Source organism: Sciurus carolinensis, chromosome 6, assembly GCF_902686445.1.
Source record: "Sciurus carolinensis chromosome 6, mSciCar1.2, whole genome shotgun sequence".
Taxonomy (NCBI): Eukaryota; Metazoa; Chordata; class Mammalia; order Rodentia; family Sciuridae; genus Sciurus; species Sciurus carolinensis.
The window spans coordinates 138066600-138085300 of NC_062218.1; the positions used below are offsets into that span (position 1 = coordinate 138066600).

Genomic DNA, 18701 nt, shown 5'->3' on the forward strand with positions numbered 1-18701 from the left:
AGGTTTCTGCTTGGTTTTAGCTGAGCTTTGGCTGGAGGTTGACACAGGCAGGAACAGTGGCTCTCTTTATTTTACGTGTTGTATTTCTGTGTGTCTGTCTTTCCAGGGTCTGTGCTGCCTGACTGGCCAGTGTGTCATAGAGAATATCCACACTGGGCCTGGGTGGAGGCTGGGCATCTCCAGTTCTGGGCTCTGGTCCCTGATGAGATTCTCAGACCGTGTTTCTCCTCATTCATGAGGAGGCAGGTTCATGGAGCAGGCGTGGGAAACTGTTTGACCGCCAGGAGTCCCCCAGCGCAGCCTGAGGTTTGCTACATTCCCGCATCATTCGCTCCCAGGCTGGACTGGCACAGTGCAGTGTCTAATCTTTTGGTCTGATAAGGCAGACCTTGAGCAAAACATGGGTTCTCCAGGCTGTGGCATGACATCCCCTGTACCCTGTCTTTGGAGTGCCTGAGTCAGGGATCTGAATCCCTCTAGGAGATTGACCTGGAGACCAGTGAGTGGATCCCAGGTCCCTAGTCTTCCTCAAGGTCTTCTTCATTGGTTTGTCCCCTCTCCTGGCATGTCTCATCCACCTGGTGGTGGGATGGTGAGGTAGAGAGACAGACGGGGTCGTGTAGTCGGCAGAGTAACTGAGCAAAGGGGCATGAGCTGAAGCTGGGGAGTCCGCCAGCGCCCAGGAGCGCTCCCCGGACGCCCCCGGCGCAAGGAAGGGGTCGTCGCCCCTTCTGAAGGCGCCCAGGTGCTGCAGAGGGGCACAGGCCCAGTCCCACAGGTGGGAGCACGCCGAAGGGAGGCAGGCGCGGCATACGTGCAGCGAGCGGCCGACGGCATGAAGGGCGCGGGGCGGCCGGCTCCAGCCTGGCGCGAGGCCCGCTCCCGCTCCCGCGCAACCCGGCGGCCTGGGCCTTCCCGGCGGCGGCGTCCCCCGGCGAAGCTCCAGGGCTCAGAGCCAGGGACCCGGCCGGCCTGGGGGGCGGGAGGTGGGGACGTGGCCGAGGCTCAAGAGGGCGGAGCCCGGTCGCGGCGGGAGGCGGAGCCTCAGAGGGAGGAGGTGCCGAGCGGGCCGGGCGACGCCGCAGGAGGTTCTGGAAACGCCGGGAGCGGCGCGTGTCCAGGTGAGTGCCCCGCCTGCCGGGTCAGCTGTTGGGCTCCTTCTCAGCTGCGGGCTGGGGTCGCCGGGAGATGGGTTCTGCCAGCGCGGAGCCAGGACTCGGGTGCTGGAGCCGGGTCGCGCCGCCCGCTGCGCAATCGGCGCCCGGCGCCCGGCGCCCTCCGCCTTGTTTCTGCACCCGTCTGGGTTCCTGGCCCGCCTGCGTTCCTTCCCGAGATCAGGGTGGTGAGGTCAGCGGCGCCCTTCCTGCCGGTCCCCTCGGCGGCAGGCTGGGCGGGGCGGGGCACTTGGCCGCCCTGCCCTCTCAGGCTCCCTGGGATAGGGTGGCCTGACCCCGGGGGCTGCCAGCGGTTGGAGGCGGGGATGGGGGCGTCGGCCTGGCGGGAGGGGCTGCTCGGTGTTGGGGAAGCCCACTGCTCTTGCTCCCATGCCGGGCAGGATCAGCTGGAAGCTGTTAATTAGATGAACAGTTAATTAGATCGGTTGGCTCAAAAAGTCGTCTTTCCCCTTCTGACATTCCTGTTCAATCTGCGTGTTTTTTTTTTTTTTTTTTAATGTTGTTTGTTTGTTTCCAGAAATTACGGAGATTTGGGGTAATTAGCTAACTAATTCAACAAACGACCCGCTACCAGGAGTTGCTAGCGCAAGGGGGCAGGCAGACTGGAAGACCGGGAAGAGTACAGGCCAGAGCAGTATGGTAAGTGCTGTGCTGGCAGGAAGGTGCGCTGTGGGTACTCAGGATGCCCCAGGCCAGAGGCTTCCTTGAGGAGGTGACCCAGGAGCAGATGAAGTGTGGCAAAAGGATAATCTGGATAGAAGAAAAGGCTGTGTGAGTGGGAGCTGACTTGGGCCAGCCTCGTCCTTGTGATACTCTAGTGGAAGCAAGGTGATGGGGAAAGGACACTTGAGGAAATAGCTGCTGTGGACCCCATCCACAAAAGCCTGGAGTGAGAGGACAGTGCCAGGGGTTGTACCCTGCTTGCAACATAGTGCAGATCAGAACATTTCCTGCCCCAGCTGCTGCTGAGCAGAAAGAGTGGGCCCTTGGCCTCTGTATTCTAATTTGACACATTGAAGATGCTCAGGAGAGCATTAGGGTTGTTCCCAAGACAGACTTATCTTATACTACAGAATAACACACGCAAGCCTTGTGCTTCTTGATGCCGACTGGGCACAACAGCCCCAGCCCTCTTGCAGACTTAATCCTACAGACTTGAAGAGCAAGTCTGGTGGACATCACTTTGTAGCTTAGAGCATTCTCAATGTCCCAGACTTTGCACAGATCCATTGTTCACCTGAGAATTTATCAGATATTTCTGCCAGCTGCTGCTTATTCTCAACTTGTATCACATCCAAGACAACAGGTTTCATGATTTAGTTCTCTATTAAGTGGACCAAGATTCCCTTTGTCCTTTGCTTAAACTGTCCCTGAAGTATCCAGGGTGCAGTCTCTTACTGTGGTTGTGCCTAAGGGCCCAGCCTTTTTTTTTTTTTTTTTTTTTTTTTTTTTTTTTTTTTTTTTTCTGCTTCTCCCTGTTCACAGGATATTTGGCTTTTGAATTCTTTTCTTTTAGGACCTTCTTATTCTCACAGTGCCAAGCATGTCCACTCTGTGGCCCAGACAGTGAGGCCACGTAGCAAGGATGGAGTTGGCTGGAGGCCTTATCCCAAAGATGCTGTCATACTGAAACTGAGGTTTGTGATAGGCTCTCCTGCCCTGTCACAGGCTCTGAAGTGGGATGCCTGATAGAATGCTTACTTTGCCACTGGTTTAGACTGGCCACAGCTGTGCTCTGTTCATTTCTTGACTATCTCCTGCTTGCGTGCTTGGCTTCTGCCTAAAGTGTGCCCAGGGCTAGAATTAGGGAGATGAGGTGGCCAAGGCACTATTCTTGCCTCTGGGTAGCTCTTAATCTGTCTGAGATTGTTGTTTCATGCTGGTAGCTGGGCACATGCCAGAGGGAGTGCTCGTCACTCAGACGTTGGGTACGTGCAACTCCGAGGAATGAATCGGGTGAGGAAATACAGGGTCTTCTCATTTCCTGAGAAAACCTCCCTTTTTAGCTCTGCCCTCCCACATCCTTGGGAGGATCTGAGGCTGGATGCAACGCCTTGGCCGAGTTGTGGCCACGCTGGCTGATAATGTGCAGAAGACTGGTAGGTGTGTCCCTAGTTCTTGGGATCTGTCAAGAGTTTAATTTTATGCAGATGGAGGCTGGCAGGAAATGTAGTACAGGCACGTGCAAGCCTAGCAGAATACTAGACTGAGAGTTCAACTTTGAAAAAGTTGCTCAAATCTAGCAGTTTGGACTTTTGAAGTGCCTGAGGGTGGGACATCAGTCTATCCTAGAGTAAAGGAACCTGATGAATCCTATGGCCTGTGGGTTTGTGCTGGGAACAGGGAATGAGGGATAAATAGACAGTTTTTTTGTTCTTAGAAAGAGCAGAGAGGAATGAAAAGTCTGAACTAGACATCTTGGAGCCCTGGAGGAGAGTTTTTGTTCAGTTGGTGTCATTGCAGGGCTGAGGATTAAAGTGTTTGGGTAGTATGTTCTCCAGCTCAGAGAGGATCTGTCTGAGCTGGTCAGAGGCCAGTTTCTGCTCTAGACCTCTCCAAAAGTGCTTGCTAGAATGTAGCCTGCTCTGTACCTGGTACTCCAGAGGGTGCGGCAGAGATCCCAAGACTGGTACTTGGAGAGCCTGGAGTGAGCAGGTCAGAGGCTCAGAAGTACGTGAGATCCTAGTGTATTGGTCCAGCTCCCTGCCTTTTGCTAGAGAAATTTCCTTGGTGAGCTTTGGGACCAGGGATTGGCTGATTCCAGGGTTATCCCCGATGGGCAGCGTGTTGCATAACAGCTGACTCTAGTCTCTCCTGTAAATCTTCTGGCACTCCTGGGACATGGAGATTGCCCAGTTTCTGCTTTGTTCTTGGCGTCTTCACTGACCCCTGGTCTGGACCTCCTTCCTCACCTAATCAACAGGGCAACCAGCTGCTTCAGGTTCACTGATTTTTCTCTGGTGAAATTGTGCCTGGTGCTTGCTGATATTTGTTGTCTCGTTCAGTCACAACAGCCCTGTGAAATATAGGTCCTGGTATCATATAGATGGGGAAACTGAGGCTTAGAGAAGGCTGTGACTTACACAAGGTCACAAAGCCAGTAAGTGGTGATAGAGCTGGGATTTAACTCTGGGTCTGCCTGACAAGAGTATCTGCTCAGTGGGCTGAACTGCTTTGCCATGAGTTGGGCAGGTTGGTTACATGTGAGTGCTATAAAGTCTTGAGGTAGGAGAGCTACCCACCTGAACTCAGGGAACTGCATTGCTGTTTTCTGGGTCCATGTTGGTCTCCTGGTGGGATCCAGCCACAGATGTCTTGAACCTGCTTTGTGAACCTTTTGGGTAACCCATGATAAAGTCCTTAACCTGGGCAGCCATGCTTTACTAGAGCAAAGTGTTGCTTCCCTCTTTGGAAGACCTCTGTGCTCTAAGGTAACAGATATTCCTGAGTATGATTGGATGGCAGCTGTCTTTAATAGAAAGTGTATTTGGGGCTTAGTCTTGGTTCTGACATTGATTTGTTGTCAGATGTCAACTGCGGAAGAAGCCCTCTCAACCTCACTTGTCAATCTTTTGTATCTATCTTATACAGTAGTTTTTCCCCCTTACCCACAATTTTATTTTCCAGTTTTAGCTATACATGATCAACCACTGTCTGAAAATATTAAATAGAAAATTACAGAAATAAAAATTTGTAATTTTTTTGGGGGGGTACCAGGGATTGAACTCAGGGGCACTCGACCACTGAGCCACATCCCCAGCCCATTTTTTATGTTTTATTTAGAGACAGGGACTCACTGAGTTGCTTAGTGCCTTGCTGTTGCTGAGGCTGGCTTTGAACTTGAGATCCTCTGCCTAAGCTTCCCGAGCCTCTGGGATTTCAGGCGTGTGCCACCACACCCAGCTATATAATTTGTATTTTCTAAGTTGTGGGCCCTTCTGACGAGCATGATGAAATCTTGTGCCATCCTGCATGTTCTGTGCAGGACATGGATAATTTGTCCAGTGTATCCATGCTGTATATGCTACTCACTTGTTAGTAACTTTGTAGCCATTTTGGTTATTATATTGACTATTAATGGTATTGCATGTTCGTATAATCCTTATTTTATTTAATAATGGCCCAAAGTGGAAGAGTAGCTATGTTGGCAATTTTGTTATAATGTTATATTTTGTTATTTGTTTTTATCAGTAACCTGTTACTGTGCCTAATTAATAAGCTAAACTTTATCATAGGCACATATGTATGAAAAAACATATGAAAAAACACAGCATATGCAAGATTTGATATTTATTACCTGCGGTTTCAAGTCTCCACTGGGGGTCTTGGACTGTATCCTCCATGGACAACGGGGGATTACTATATCTGGAATGGAGATGATTATTTAGCTTACAAGATTTTGGTGAGAATTAGATGGTAGAAATGAAAGATTTTTGGAAACATAAATTGTGGTTACCTTAGACTGTGTTCCCAGAAAATAGCCTGAGGAAGAGCTTAAGTTCTTAATGCTTTATTGGAAAGCCTATTGCAGGGCAGCCAAGACAAGGGAAGGGAAAAATGAGGTAGAGAAGAATGGGAAGCACCACTTGCTGAAGTGGTGCTTTAGCAAGCTGACCACTCTGCATGGAGATCTACTTCTTGTTCACCCTTTCAGGACCTCTCTGTGCAAGCTCTGTAGAAACTCTGTGCCTCAGAGTAGTTGCTTGTAAAAGGCCTAGAGAGAGAATTTATTTGCTGAGCTCCTCTTGTCTTCTGTGCATCATTGGTCAGAACTGCCTCGTGAGCAGTTAACTTTCCCCTCACTCCTCAGGAAGGTCCTTTTGTAGACTCTAGAGAAGTCAGTACGGAGATAGTAGGAGGATCCAGAAATTCTGGCACAGGCCTTTGCAGTCTCTTTGACTAGATTAAGGCAAAAGCAAGTGGTCCAGGGCCTAGAACATGGGTGAGACCAAAAGAGTATGAGATGGCATGATGATGCTTCCAATATGGTGGTGTATGGATTTTGTCCTCGTGTAGATCCTTCTTATGAAATAAGATAGCCCAGACTGCCAAGTCCCTGCCAAGACCCTGACTGAAAACTCAACTTGGCATTTGCATATTGATTTTAACGGTCTTCCCTGCTACTTCATTGTCTAATTACTGAAGCAGGAGATTTCATGGTTTTCATGGTTCCCAATTAGGAAAGTGGAAATCAAGGTTTTCATGTACTGGATAGAGAAGGTATAATGACAGATACATATTATCTGACACATGCACCCTCATCCATTTTTGCAAGGGCCATTATGCCTTCCTTTCTCTACTGAGGGTCAAAAATAAAAAGCCCAGGGAGTTTCCTTACTGACAGTTTTTATATGGCTTCTTAAATGTGGAATGAGGGATGAGGTTCAAGAGAACACTTGACTACTTGAGCACAGTTCTAGTCTTCATTAGGTTTTTGGTGAAAGAATATTTTTCACAAGAAGAAATTGTTGAAGATACAAAACCTGGTGTAGTGAGGTGGGGCTGGAGAGGGCAGCAGGTCCAGGTCATGCAGAGTTACAAGGGCCCTTTGGGTTAAGGAGTTTGGATTTTATCCTGCTGGCAGTGGAAGCCAAAGGAAGGGATTCAGTAAGCCATGCTGACTACTTTGTAGAATGGAGTTGGAAGGGAAGCCAGATGAGGTGTGGAGAGATCAAGAGGAGGTTGGGCCAGCATGGCTATAGCAGTGTTGATTGGGACTCAGGTGATGGTTAAGGCGTGACATCAGATGAGAGTTGGGTGCCTTTCCTGGAGTGGCAGTGACAGCAGCTTCGGGCCTGAATGTTCATCCATGTGCTTTGGGAGTGAGGCCCCCTGGAGTCTCTGCACAGCTCCTCCTAAGTCGATTGTATAATTCCTTCCATCTCTGCCATCCTGGAGTTGGTCACAGCACTGGGAGGCAGGGCCATGGCAGGGGTAGGGGGTCAAGGAGACCTGTTCAGGGAGGTTTTGCTCCTTCATGGAAAGCAGGCAGAGTTTTGTCCAGTGCCAAGCAAGACCTTTCTGTTCTCAGCAAATCCATGTTCTGTCTCTAGGCTGTTAAATACATTGTTAAAACTCAAGCTGTTGGTTTGGATTGCAGCTGGGAGCTTGGCAGAGGATCCTGCCTGATGAGGTAAGGGGAGAAGCTAAGGACGCTGCTGGTTTGCAGCTGGAAACATCTTTTCATGGTCATTTGGCCAGGTTGTAAACGTTCTTTCCAAAGAGCAGTCTTGGTAGGACCTCTGGTTGTATGTCTTGGAATTTCCCTGTGCTTAGAAACAGTGCCAGTTGCCTGGTGGGTGAATTGCTGTCACTGGGGTGTTGGCAGGCTTCACAGGACCTCCTGTGGGGGTCTAAACTCTAGGGCTGCGAGGACCCCTTTGGAGTTCATTTGAGAAGGGCCTGCTTTGTTTCCTTTATATTTTAAGTATATTATATAAAATATTTTTAAAAATTCTTCTAGAATTCCTTGTAGAAAGATTAGGAAAACAAATAAGCATAAAAAGAAAAATAAAGTTACTTCACCAAGATACAACTAGATCATGCCTCTCTTCTTGCATATATACTACATGCAGTAGTTTTTCCTTACAAAAATGGAATCATGTGGTGTATATTGTTTGGGGCCTGCATTTTCGCAGTGCTTTGATCTTTCCACGTTGCTGTGCATACAGTAGTCATTCTTGTGTACTCCATAACAACTCATTCTATGGAAGAAATCTAAATTTTCTGTTGTTGTTTCCTAATTTGAACAAGTCTGTGATGAAGAATTATTTGTGGGGTGACTTCCAGGGCACTGATACTATTCTAAACTCTGGGGGTGCAGCTCAGGTAAAACTCAACAATGGTTTTCTGCTCAGGCTTGGTGCAACTTTGTTTTTTCACAAAAGAGGATTTGACCAAATGGCACGTCCTCAGGCCTATTCTGCATGGATTTCTGAGGGTTCCTGAAAGGGCTTTTGGCAGCATTGGACACTGCCTGGCACTGAGCAGGTACACATCCTCCCATTTACTTTGCAGGGTATGGGTATAAGATGGGGTAAGGGTTGACCTTTCCCACATGTGGGGCACAGTCCCTTTTGAATGCCTCCTCCTCCCAACTTCATGCTAATTAAATAACCTTTGTGCAAAGTCTTTTGAGTAGCAAGGCCCAGGAGAAACGGGATGGGGTTCCAAGATGCTCCTGCTTGGGATGGTAGTGTGGATGTGGCAGTCTGGGAGCTGCTTGGGGGTGCCCAGCTGTTTGGACCAGCAGGGTCGTCATCCCCCTCTCCTGCCAGAGCAAGACTCTGCAGGCTAGTAAGTCATTTCCCAAAACTCATTTGTGATTCTTTGAGGCTCTGCCTTCAGGCCAGGATTCGTGGATAAGCTCAATCTAAGCCACACAGCACATTCCAGAGAACGGGCAGCTGGTATTCATGTAATAAAGAAACCTGGCTGCTTTTCCATAAGTGCTATAGGTGATTTGAAAGGCATTCAAATCATTCATTCCTTCCATGAATTTTTTTTTTGCCTGAACTCTGCAGAGGTATGCAGCTGAAGATGATGACACACCTGGAGAGAAGTGCGTGGGCCCCCCTTCCAGTCATGTCTCGTCTGGTCTCCTGCCTGGACATTGTTCTCTCCATCACCCCCTGTCCCAAGGCTGGTCCCCTACTGTTCACAGATCCTCCTGGCTTTGTTTTCCCCACCTGCCGACACACAGAAGGTGCTCTTCTGAGCTAGTCAAGCCTCCTGAGGTACAAGGAATAGACACATGCCCTCTTAAGTTAATGGGCTAGTAGAAACAAGAAGAGAGGCCACTTGGAGAAGACAGTGTGGTGCAGACCAGACTGGACCTGGGAGGACCTGGGCTGTCCTCAGAGCTAGCCCATACCTACTCACCTTTTTGCTTTCTTTTGATGCCCTAACTCCATAATGGACTCCTTAGCCCGATATTCCCTGCCTTACAGCACATTGTGGCTTGAAAGATAATTATCCTGTGTCTCTGAGCCCCTAGCACCTAGACTGTGACAGGCATGCTGTCAGCTCTGCAGCTCTGCCGGGCACGAACACATGGGCCATGCACTTAAACTACCTTCTTCCTGTAGAGGAACCTGTTTGGGGCTGGGGGCCTTCTCTCAGCCTAACCTGGAACCACAGTGGATTGGAAATTCTTCTGAAAGGGAAAGATGAGGATGGTGAGTGTGACTGTGTGTCTAAGCGACCATGGCAGGCAAAAATTGGTGAATTGGCATTAGGCAGCTCAGACTTGGAGTTCTTTCAGTTAAGACTTTTATTTTTTGGAGAAGTGTTTGTATTTCCTTTATTTTCCTTGTCTTCTGTAGTAAATTTCCATTTGAGCATTCCAGTGAGGCTTGGCTGAGATGGACCCGAAAGAGAAGGACTGGCCGAGCAGGGGCTCAGCTGGGTGCTGGTCCTCCTGCACGTCCTGGGCTGCATGGCTGAGCTACGAGATGATGTCTGAAGCTTCTCTTGTGTATTTGGGTTCACTGCCAGTGAGACTTGCCCCAGATGGTGCCTGCTTCCCTCAGAGCTGTGTCTGACTATTTCTAGACTGATGAGAAGGTGGTGGCTGGCTTTTTCCCTATGTCAACCATCCAGCCCAAGAGTTTGGCTATGAGTGGCTAATTCATTTTTGTCTTCTGAGTGCCTAGCTCAGTGCCTGGCATCTCTGGGTCATCAGTAAATATTTGTGAATGAACGATGACTGGTCAGTGAGGACAGTGTCTGCCAGGGGGCCTCACTACAGGAAGAACAGTGTCTGTCCTGGATGCCACTCCCCTGACTGCTCTCTGCAGGTGCAGACTGGCAGGGGTCAGTTTGATTCTTCTTCTGGCTGACCATCTGCTGTACCCCTCTGTTTGGGCTAGGTTCCCTGGAATATATCATATTAAGTTCTCTGTCATTGTCTTTTCATACTGTTACCTTCTTATGGGCCAGGACTAGGTCCCCAGAATCTGGCAATATCATTATCATGGCTTGTGTTGGAAGGTAAGATAGAAACAGTCTGTGAAATGAGAAGGGGTAGATCAGAATCTTGGGCTGTCAGATGCTTGGAACCAGAGGTAACTGTCCCCTCACCATGATTCAGTCTTTTCATGTTGTTGGTGGTTGCCAGGAGTTGAGAGGATGGAGCCTCTCCCAAGGGCACATGGCTTTCCAGAGAAGTGGACAGAATTGAGCACATGTCACTGGTTCCACCCCCTGTATTCTTTCCCTAGGTGATCTCTTTCTTAGCACTCTTGTGTTAGGCCAGGATTTTGGCACATTTGAGTGTGTATATATGTGGGCACGTGTGTGTGGGTCTCTTCAACCTAAGTTGCTCTTTTTCACTGGCAACCTATTGGTCCTAGCTATTGACTATCCTTGTTTTTAAGCCCATTTTGATCTAATGAATATCCCTGAATGCCTTGCAGATGCTTCCCTCTCTGACCATGAAACTCCAGGTGTCTGCCTTGCTGGTGGCCTGGTTTGGTGTCCTGAGCTGTGTGCAGGCCGAGTTCTTCACCTCTATTGGTATGTGGCAACAGGGCTGTTTGCCTAAGCATCCCTTGGCTCAAATGCCAGGCGATTTCACTACCTGAGGCCTGTTCTCATTCAAGGGAGGGTGGCCTCATCCACTGGTTTTGACTAGTTCTGGGGAGAGTGGGACTTACGACTTGCTGTTTTCCCCCTCTGAGATCCTAATGATCTGGATTTCCGGGGATCCAGCTGTCTGAATTGGACCTTTCTCCCTGGGATGTGCAGCTGCATGTAAGCTCTCTGGCCTTTTTGACTAACACTCTCCTGGGTCAGAGAGTGGTTCTGAGCAGTGAGCACTCTGTGTCCTGGGAATCCAGCTTTCTCCTTACCTGAAGTTTCAGAGCTTGTTTCCATGTGACAAGCCCTTAGGATGTCTATGCCCAGTGACATGCCCAGCTGGGTAACTGGGAGAATGAAATTTGGATCTTCTTCCTTGAGTAGCTCCAGCAAATTTATCCCAGACATCCTCTTGGCACCTCTGCCTTTCTCTTCTCGAAGTTGGGGCCAGGACCACGTGAGTGCCTAGGCCCTCTTAACTCCCAGTCCCATGGTTCCCAGAGAGCTGACTGCCCTTGTCCCAGAGAACTTACTTCTGAGTTGGTGTTTTGTGCCCCAAGAAAGGGGGCTGGACATCCCTCATTAATTTCTCATCAGCCCTTACTTCTCTCCTATAGGGCACATGACTGACCTGATTTATGCAGAGAAAGACCTGGTGCAGGCTCTGAAGGAGTACATCCTTGTGGAGGAAGCCAAGCTCTCCAAGATTAAGAGGTGTCTAATGTCCGAAGGCCCCACACCCACTTTGAGTCAGCCCTCCTGCCCCTCCCCAAGCCCATCTAAGGTGTCTATAGAAGGAAGTCCTCAAGAGGTGTTGTAGGACTGGCCTAAGATGACTTGAGTAGCACATGGGTTAAGGAGTCACTGTCTTTTCCTTTCTGCTTAAGTCCTTTTTACTTTCACTGAGGTTCCCAACTCTTACTAAGATTAAGGAGCTAGCAGTATCTGTGGGAGTTATTGTATTCATGTTTTATTACCTCTTGACAAAAAGGTACTGGATCTCATCAGGGAAATTACCACAGATCAAGTCCTGTGTGGGTGGGTATGTTAGTGTTCCTTTTCTTTGGTTTCACAGTTGGGCCACCAAGATGGAAGCCCTGACCAGCAAGTCAGCTGCTGACCCTGAGGGCTACTTGGCCCACCCTGTGAATGCCTATAAGCTTGTGAAGCGGCTGAACACAGACTGGCCTGCGCTGGAAGACCTTGTCCTGCAGAACTCAGCTGCAGGTGAGAACAGTGAACAAATGTCATGTGAGAATATACACCCTGCTGATCCATGGCTCTGTCCTTTCTCTTTTGGTCCTGGCAGTTGGCTGTCCTTATTTTAAAACTTGCAATAGTAATTAGTTTTTGCCTTTTTATAGTGTTTGTACCTCCCATCCTATCCCCTTTTTTTTGGTAATAATATTTTCTGTAATTTACTTTATTATACTTTAGTAATACGTGTTTTTATAGAAATATTAGGGAAACCAACACAGTCATGTGAGAAAATTACAATTCTTAATCCAATTGCCTAGTAATAAGCACTGTTAAAATTATGATCTTTCCATACATACATACACATTTTTTTAAATAAAAGGAACCAAACATATACCAGGGGATGAAAACTCATTTGACTTGAGGTACAAATGAATTATAAATGAGTCAAGTGGGCTGCGTTTGGCCCACTTGACTTTGGCTTGAGTATAGGCCTCATCTGAATTCTTTCCTATTCTTTACTTTTACAAATAGAACATTCGTTTGTGGATTTGTGGCATAAACATATATTCTTCTCTGAATTTCCCAGTTTGTCTGTATGTCATCTCCCCTACCCTGCCTCAGTATTGGGGGATTGAACCCAGGGCCTCACATGCACTAGACAAGTACTGTACCCCAGGCTATACCCCAGTCCCCCTGCTCTCACTCCTTGTGTGTGTGTGTGTGTGTGTGTGTTATTTTGAGATGGTTTCGCTGACTTGCTGAGACTGGCCTCGAACTTGAGATCCTCCTGCTCTCGGCCTCCTGAGTAACTGGGATTACAGCCACCCAGCTTCTATATGCTATTAAATGTTCTTCTGCAACATGATTTTAATAGCTGAATCATAATTTGTCATGTTGATATACTATAAAACTGGAAAAGTCATTGGACATGGGCTTGTTTCCAAATTATAATTATCAGCAATCTTTCATATATATTTTGGTGTCTACCTCTGATTATTTTTCTAGGGTAAATTCCTAGAAATGGTATTAACAGGTCAGAATATGACTCCCCCTGCTCCCCCCGGCCCCCGTACCTCCCCAGAGTATGACTTTTTTGAAAAGCTTTTTCTAGGGTAGTATTATCTGTGCTCTAAAATTTTCCTGTCAAAATGAAGTGATGGTGGGGGTGAGCCTGGAGGGGAGCCCATGGACTCCCATCCTTGGGCTCAGACCCTGTCTCTTTTCTCTGAGTTAGGAGTGCTGGTTAACTTCAGACTAGCTGTCTCTCTGGCTGAGACATTTCAGCTCATGTGGCCAGACTGGGTCGGGCTTGGCTGGGGACAGGGTGGCCTCCAGGGAGGGATTGGTGAGCTCAGCCAGGCTGGAGCTGTGCCCAGTGAGCTCACTGCCTCCAGAAGCCACGCCTGCCTTTCCCAGACCCCGCCTCCTAGGCCTGGCCTGTAGCTCCGAACAGTCAGTTCTGCCTGCACTGCGGGAGACTGAGCCTGCTCAGATGATCTCTGCTCACTGACCTTGTTCTCCACACCCTCCCCTCTTCATCAAATCTGGAAAACTTTAAAATTACCTAGAAGGATACTGAACAGGCTCAGAGAGCAATAGGTTGTTTTCCTCTTTGAGTTCTTGCCCCTGGGGTGTGCTGACAGTGTCCTGTGGCTTTTTCAAGGGGGCTTGTTTTCTATTTCCTGGATTCTGAACTCTTTCGGAGTCCCTAATCATGAAGCCAGAAGGAAGACAGGGTAGTAGTTTCTTGACCCCTGGGTCCCCAGGCTTGGCTAGAAATGAGTATTTGAGTCTGTTGTGAGAGTAGGTTGCAGTGTGTGCTGCCGCTCTTGGGAAGGGGCCAGGGAAGGAATACCCTGGGGTTTCCCTCCCAATTCTCAGCTCACAGATGGAACTGAAGGCCCAAATCAGCCTGGAGTCCTGGAATTTCAGGAGATGCCTCTCTTGCTGTATGACTTGGGTTTGGAATCCCAGTAAAGCCTCAGTAGGTGCACTTTAGTGGTCAGAGGCTTTTCCTGGGTCCAGGCTGTGGTCCTGGGCACGAGAGAGCTCATGACTTGACTTCTAGACTCCCAAATGTTAACCACTGGACAGGCCATTTCTGTTCAGTTCCAAATGGGCAGCACAGGTGGTAGGACACTGAGGAGTGGAAAAAAAAGTTCATGGCCTGGAGCAGTCCAGGAGAACTTCCTGGTGGAAGGGTAAACTCTCTTCCACAGCCCCCAGTGCTGGGAATGGATCCCAGGGCCTCACACATGCTGGGCAAGTGCACCACCACTGAGCTACATCCCCAGCCTGCCTCTGAGGTGAGAGGCAAGGGGATTCCCTTATCCAGAGACCCTCTGGTGGCTGCCTCTTTGGTTCCAGGAGTATTTCTGCTTCTGGATCCAGGGTAACCTCTCGTTCTCACTCTCATTTGGAAGGTTTTATTGCCAACCTCTCAGTGCAACGGCAGTTCTTCCCCACTGATGAGGACGAGTCTGGAGCTGCAAAAGCCTTGATGAGGCTTCAGGACACATACAAGCTGGACCCAGACACGATTTCCAGAGGGGAGCTTCCAGGTAACTCAGCACTTTGGGACTTTGCCCATCCTGCACGTGTCTCTTTGCTGGCTGGACAAGGAAGAGGCAACATATGGTCTCTGCCTCTACTGATGATCCTCTCTTGGATCCTTATTTAGTGTCTCCTGTTCTCAGGATAGCCACTTCCCTCCATGCATTAGCCAAGGTCCTCCCTCTCCTCCTGTGTCTCAGAAAATGCCGAGGCTGCTATCAGGAACCCTGTTGGTCAGTGCCCCCAGAGCAAGCACCACAGATCTGAGACCAGACCTGCTTCCATCTCCCACCATCCCGATTTTTTTTCCAAGGCTGATCTCTGGACTCACTGCCCCCTCTCCTAGGTCCCTGCAGTTACAGTCTCTGCTCCTTTCCATTCTGTCCCCACCTCTTTGGGGTCATTCCTTGAACTCATACATAAACTCTATTCTTGCTCATCCCAAACTCCTCCCTCAGGGTCCACGACTCTTTGGTCTCTGCTGCTGGTCAGTGTCCTCTCCCCTCCTGAGTAGGCTATGGGATAGACCGATTTGCGCTCTTTCTCCACTTCCTGGTTCCCAAGTACTCCTGACTCCACAGTGCACCAACCATGCTGGGCTGGTAAAGCCAACAGACATTTCAGACATCATGTTCTTTAACTTTTCAGCAACATTCAACACATTGATTGCCCCATTCTGCCTGATATTCTCCCCTCCTTTGAATTCTGGGATACCAATCTTGAATTCTCCTCTTTTGGCCTCTCTGGTCACTCATTCTTTCTCTTTTTTAAACCAATTGCTTCTCCATTGACTTCCTCCATGTTAATGTTTGTAAGAAGATATGCTGGGTTTGGAGAGTTGTTCAAGACCAGTAACCCTAGGGACTCATTAGACCTTGAGTACTATCTCACTTGTGGGGACCCCAGAGAAGATACAGAGAGATCCATAGTGTGTGGAATCTTTCTCCCTCTTTAGGTTTTCTGTTACTGGCTAGGTGAAGCCTGGGGCCTTGGCCCAGAGGAGTCTGACGAGCTAGCAGAAGGGGGCATGGACTTCTTATTTCTTCCTCACTCAGGTCTTAGACCAAGCCAGGCCATGAGCCTGGAGAGAGAAGGCAGCTAAGGGCACCTGCAGGATCCCCTCACCCTGTAGCTGTCGTATTGGTTAGTTGGGGAGGGAGCTGCACCCTGACAGTGACCTTTCACACTCAGTTAACACACCTGTGAGTTAACTGTGAGGATTCGGTTCCTATGTGCCTTCCCCAGGAACCTAGCAGTTTTCATCCCTTGAGGCATTTCCCACACATGGTTGATTTCCACATCTGAGTTTCCCACCAGGACAGCCTCTTGAGCTTCCACCCAGTGTTCTATGCTTGGATATTCCATGAACATGTCAAATTTCATGTGTCCTAGATTGAAATCCTTAACTCCTTTGAACTGTTGATTCAATTCCCTCACCTATTCTCTCAGCAAGAAGCATCTCCTTCTAGTGGCAGCCTAAGCCAGAATCCTGAGGCCTCTAGATTCTCCTTCCCCAATGTCTTCTGTACTATCCCCTCACTGCTGCCCCATGATCACTTCTTTTCAGCTGGATTATTAAAATATCAGCTGACTTGTTATATATTCACATGTGCACATGATATAACAATATGTCACTATCATTCCCCAAGATTTCCCTTTTCCATTCTCTGCCTTCTCCCCCTTGCCCCTTTTGTCTGCTCTATTGATCTCCCTTCCAGTTTCATGAGGATCCTTCCCTACCCCCACCATTTTTTTTTTTTTTTCCTTTTTCCTCTCTAGCTTCCACATATGAGAGAAAACAGCCCGGGACTCTGCATTTCGCTTATTTCATTTAACGTAATGTTCTCAAGTTTCATCCATTTTCCTGCAGTTGTCCAGCTCTCTTTGTAAGACCACCCTCCATGTTGTCTTTAGCACACTAGAACCTGGTCACAATGCTTAACTTTCAGGGATAAACCCAAACCCCTCTGATATATAGTCTTTGCGGTCCTCTGTATCCCTGGCTCCTTGCCCATGGTTCTCGGCTTCTCCATTGCTGAGCTCCTTGGTTCATCCCATTCCCTCTGCAGGAATACCTTGACCCATGTCAGCTGGGCTACTCCATGTCTGACTGCCTTTCCACACTCAGCTCAGCTGTCACTCTGCAGGGTGTACTCTCCAAGGAGTAGATGTTCAAGTTGACTTCTGCGGAGGATGCTGCATGCCTGAGAGCCATTCTTAACATTCTTGGCATCTGTGAGACATTTTGGTAATTGCTGCCAGTCATTCACATCCTGAGGCTCACAGGAGCCATCTTCATATGTCATCTCACTGAATTCTTGGCATAAACCCTTTAAAATCAGTCTTATCATCTCTATTTAGATAGGTAGATAGATATTCTCTCTATGTAGGTAGGAGACTGAACTTAAACTGGGTAGCTTGACTGCAGTCACAGAGTTAGTGACATACTGAGGCCCACACAGACTTGGCTTTGTCTAGTCCCAGAGCTCCATCTCTCTATGCTACACAGCATCCTTTGAGGTAGGTTCCCGGGACTACAGAGCCAGCTGAAATCTGCAGTGGTGCATGGAGAGGGGAAAGGGGCCCTAGGGACCCTCATCCCTGGCCTACCTGCAACTCCATCCTGTGATTACTCCCCCCAACTTCTATCCTACTTCGCTGGTTCCTGAGCTACCCAGTCTCTGATGCGGGCACTTCCTACTGCAGAGGGAATTTCATTTTGGGCAGAGGTCCATCTTGGATATCAGGCAGAAGGGGCCCACTTCTGAGGCAGTTCTTTCATATCATCCATGTCCACGTGGCTTTGGGGAACTCCTGTGCTTTCCAGTAGGGGTCACAGCCCTCCTTGTTCCTCACGGGACCTGTTTTCTCGTTATTCCTGTAAAAACACACACAGTCTTTCCGTCCTGAGCCTTCCCTAAACCCTGCATTTCCCTATAGCCACTCCTCTTGGCTTAAAACTGACTTCATGGTTACTTTCTAGTGCTCAGCTCACAGCACAAGACCTGAGGTCTCAAGGCCTGCTGAGTGGTGCTCACCAAGGTCCCTGCTGCCTGATGACCAAAGCCAGCACTGCAGCCTCTGCTCCTGGCCCCCCTCGGTGTCTGTCACACTGCTCTGGCTCCCTCTGTTTCCTGCCTCTTAGTTCTTTGTTGATGTTATGTGTCCTCTGTCCTTTCTGAGTGGGTGCTCCCTGGGGCTCTGGCCTCAGCCACCTTCTCCACTCCTCCCTCAGACTTTTTTTTATAAGTGATCACCCTCATCGGTGGCTTTTGCTGCCACCTGAATTCTATTTCTTCACCTAATTTTTCTATCCTCCCAACTGGTGCCAGCTGCCCATCAGAAGTCTTCTCCTGTGTGGCCCACAGGACCTTCACACCTTCCTCAACACTACTTCTTGGTGGGTTTCCTAGGATCTGCCATAACACAGCTCCTTCCCCCTTGGAAAAAGGGGAGTCTGACGCTAAAGATTTGCTGTGAACCCCAACCCAGAGCAGAACCCACCTGTCTGTGGTTACTGTATCAGTGGCACATCGGGGCATATGGTCTGAGGTCCTTGTGGGATTCTGCTGTGATAGGAACCTCCCCCCATAACCCAGGAATTTTTTGGATCCTGACTGTTGGACTCTCCTGCTGCAGGAACCAAGTACCAGGCAGTGCTGAGCGTGGACGACTGCTTCGGGATGGGCCGCACAGCCTACAATGAAGGGGACTATTATCACACGGTGCTGTGGATGGAGCAGGTGCTAAAGCAGCTTGATGCTGGGGAGGAGGCAACCGTGGCCAAGGCCCAGGCACTGGACTACCTGAGCTACGCCGTGTTCCAGTTGGGTGACCTGCACCGTGCCCTGGAGCTCACCCGTCGCCTGCTCTCCCTTGGTAAGGAGGTTAGGAGGAAGTAAGACAGAGATAGGGAGCTGGCAGAGAAACTGGATGAACTCTGCTGGATGTACTACTTGACCCTTCTTTTGGGACTGAGTCAGCTTGACCTGTCACCCGGTCAGTGACTAATGGCACATCCCAACTAGCTCTTTATCCATTAGCCCCTGCCCAGTTGCTGATGTATGTACTCTGTGGCACCTCTTACATGGGAACATTGCCATCTGGAGTTTCACAGACCAGCAAAGCCTGTTGTATGCCTCTGCTTTCCATGGGACCCTGAGATGGATGTCAACTAAAGTCACTGAACATCTT

The 18701-nt window shown here is 49.0% G+C and overlaps 1 protein-coding gene across 5 annotated transcripts in view; it reads left to right on the forward strand.

Moving 5' to 3' along the window:
• The first annotated feature begins 998 nt into the window (after positions 1–998).
• The window catches only part of P4ha2 (prolyl 4-hydroxylase subunit alpha 2), a 32502-nt gene continuing 14799 nt past the window's right edge, over positions 999–18701 (forward strand). For 3 of the 5 annotated variants that reach the window (XM_047556558.1, XM_047556557.1, XM_047556554.1), the window contains exons 1-7: positions 999–1121; positions 1693–1814; positions 10592–10691; positions 11372–11468; positions 11830–11981; positions 14378–14515; positions 18147–18386. In XM_047556558.1, the coding sequence (XP_047412514.1) occupies positions 1812–1814; positions 10592–10691; positions 11372–11468; positions 11830–11981; positions 14378–14515; positions 18147–18386 (730 nt within the window). In that variant the 5' untranslated portion in view covers positions 999–1121; positions 1693–1811. Of the gene's footprint in view, positions 1122–1171; positions 1348–1692; positions 1815–2691; positions 2813–10591; positions 10692–11371; positions 11469–11829; positions 11982–14377; positions 14516–18146; positions 18387–18701 lie in introns of those variants that run through there. The other 2 variants (XM_047556556.1, XM_047556555.1) reach the window with 2 other exon arrangements.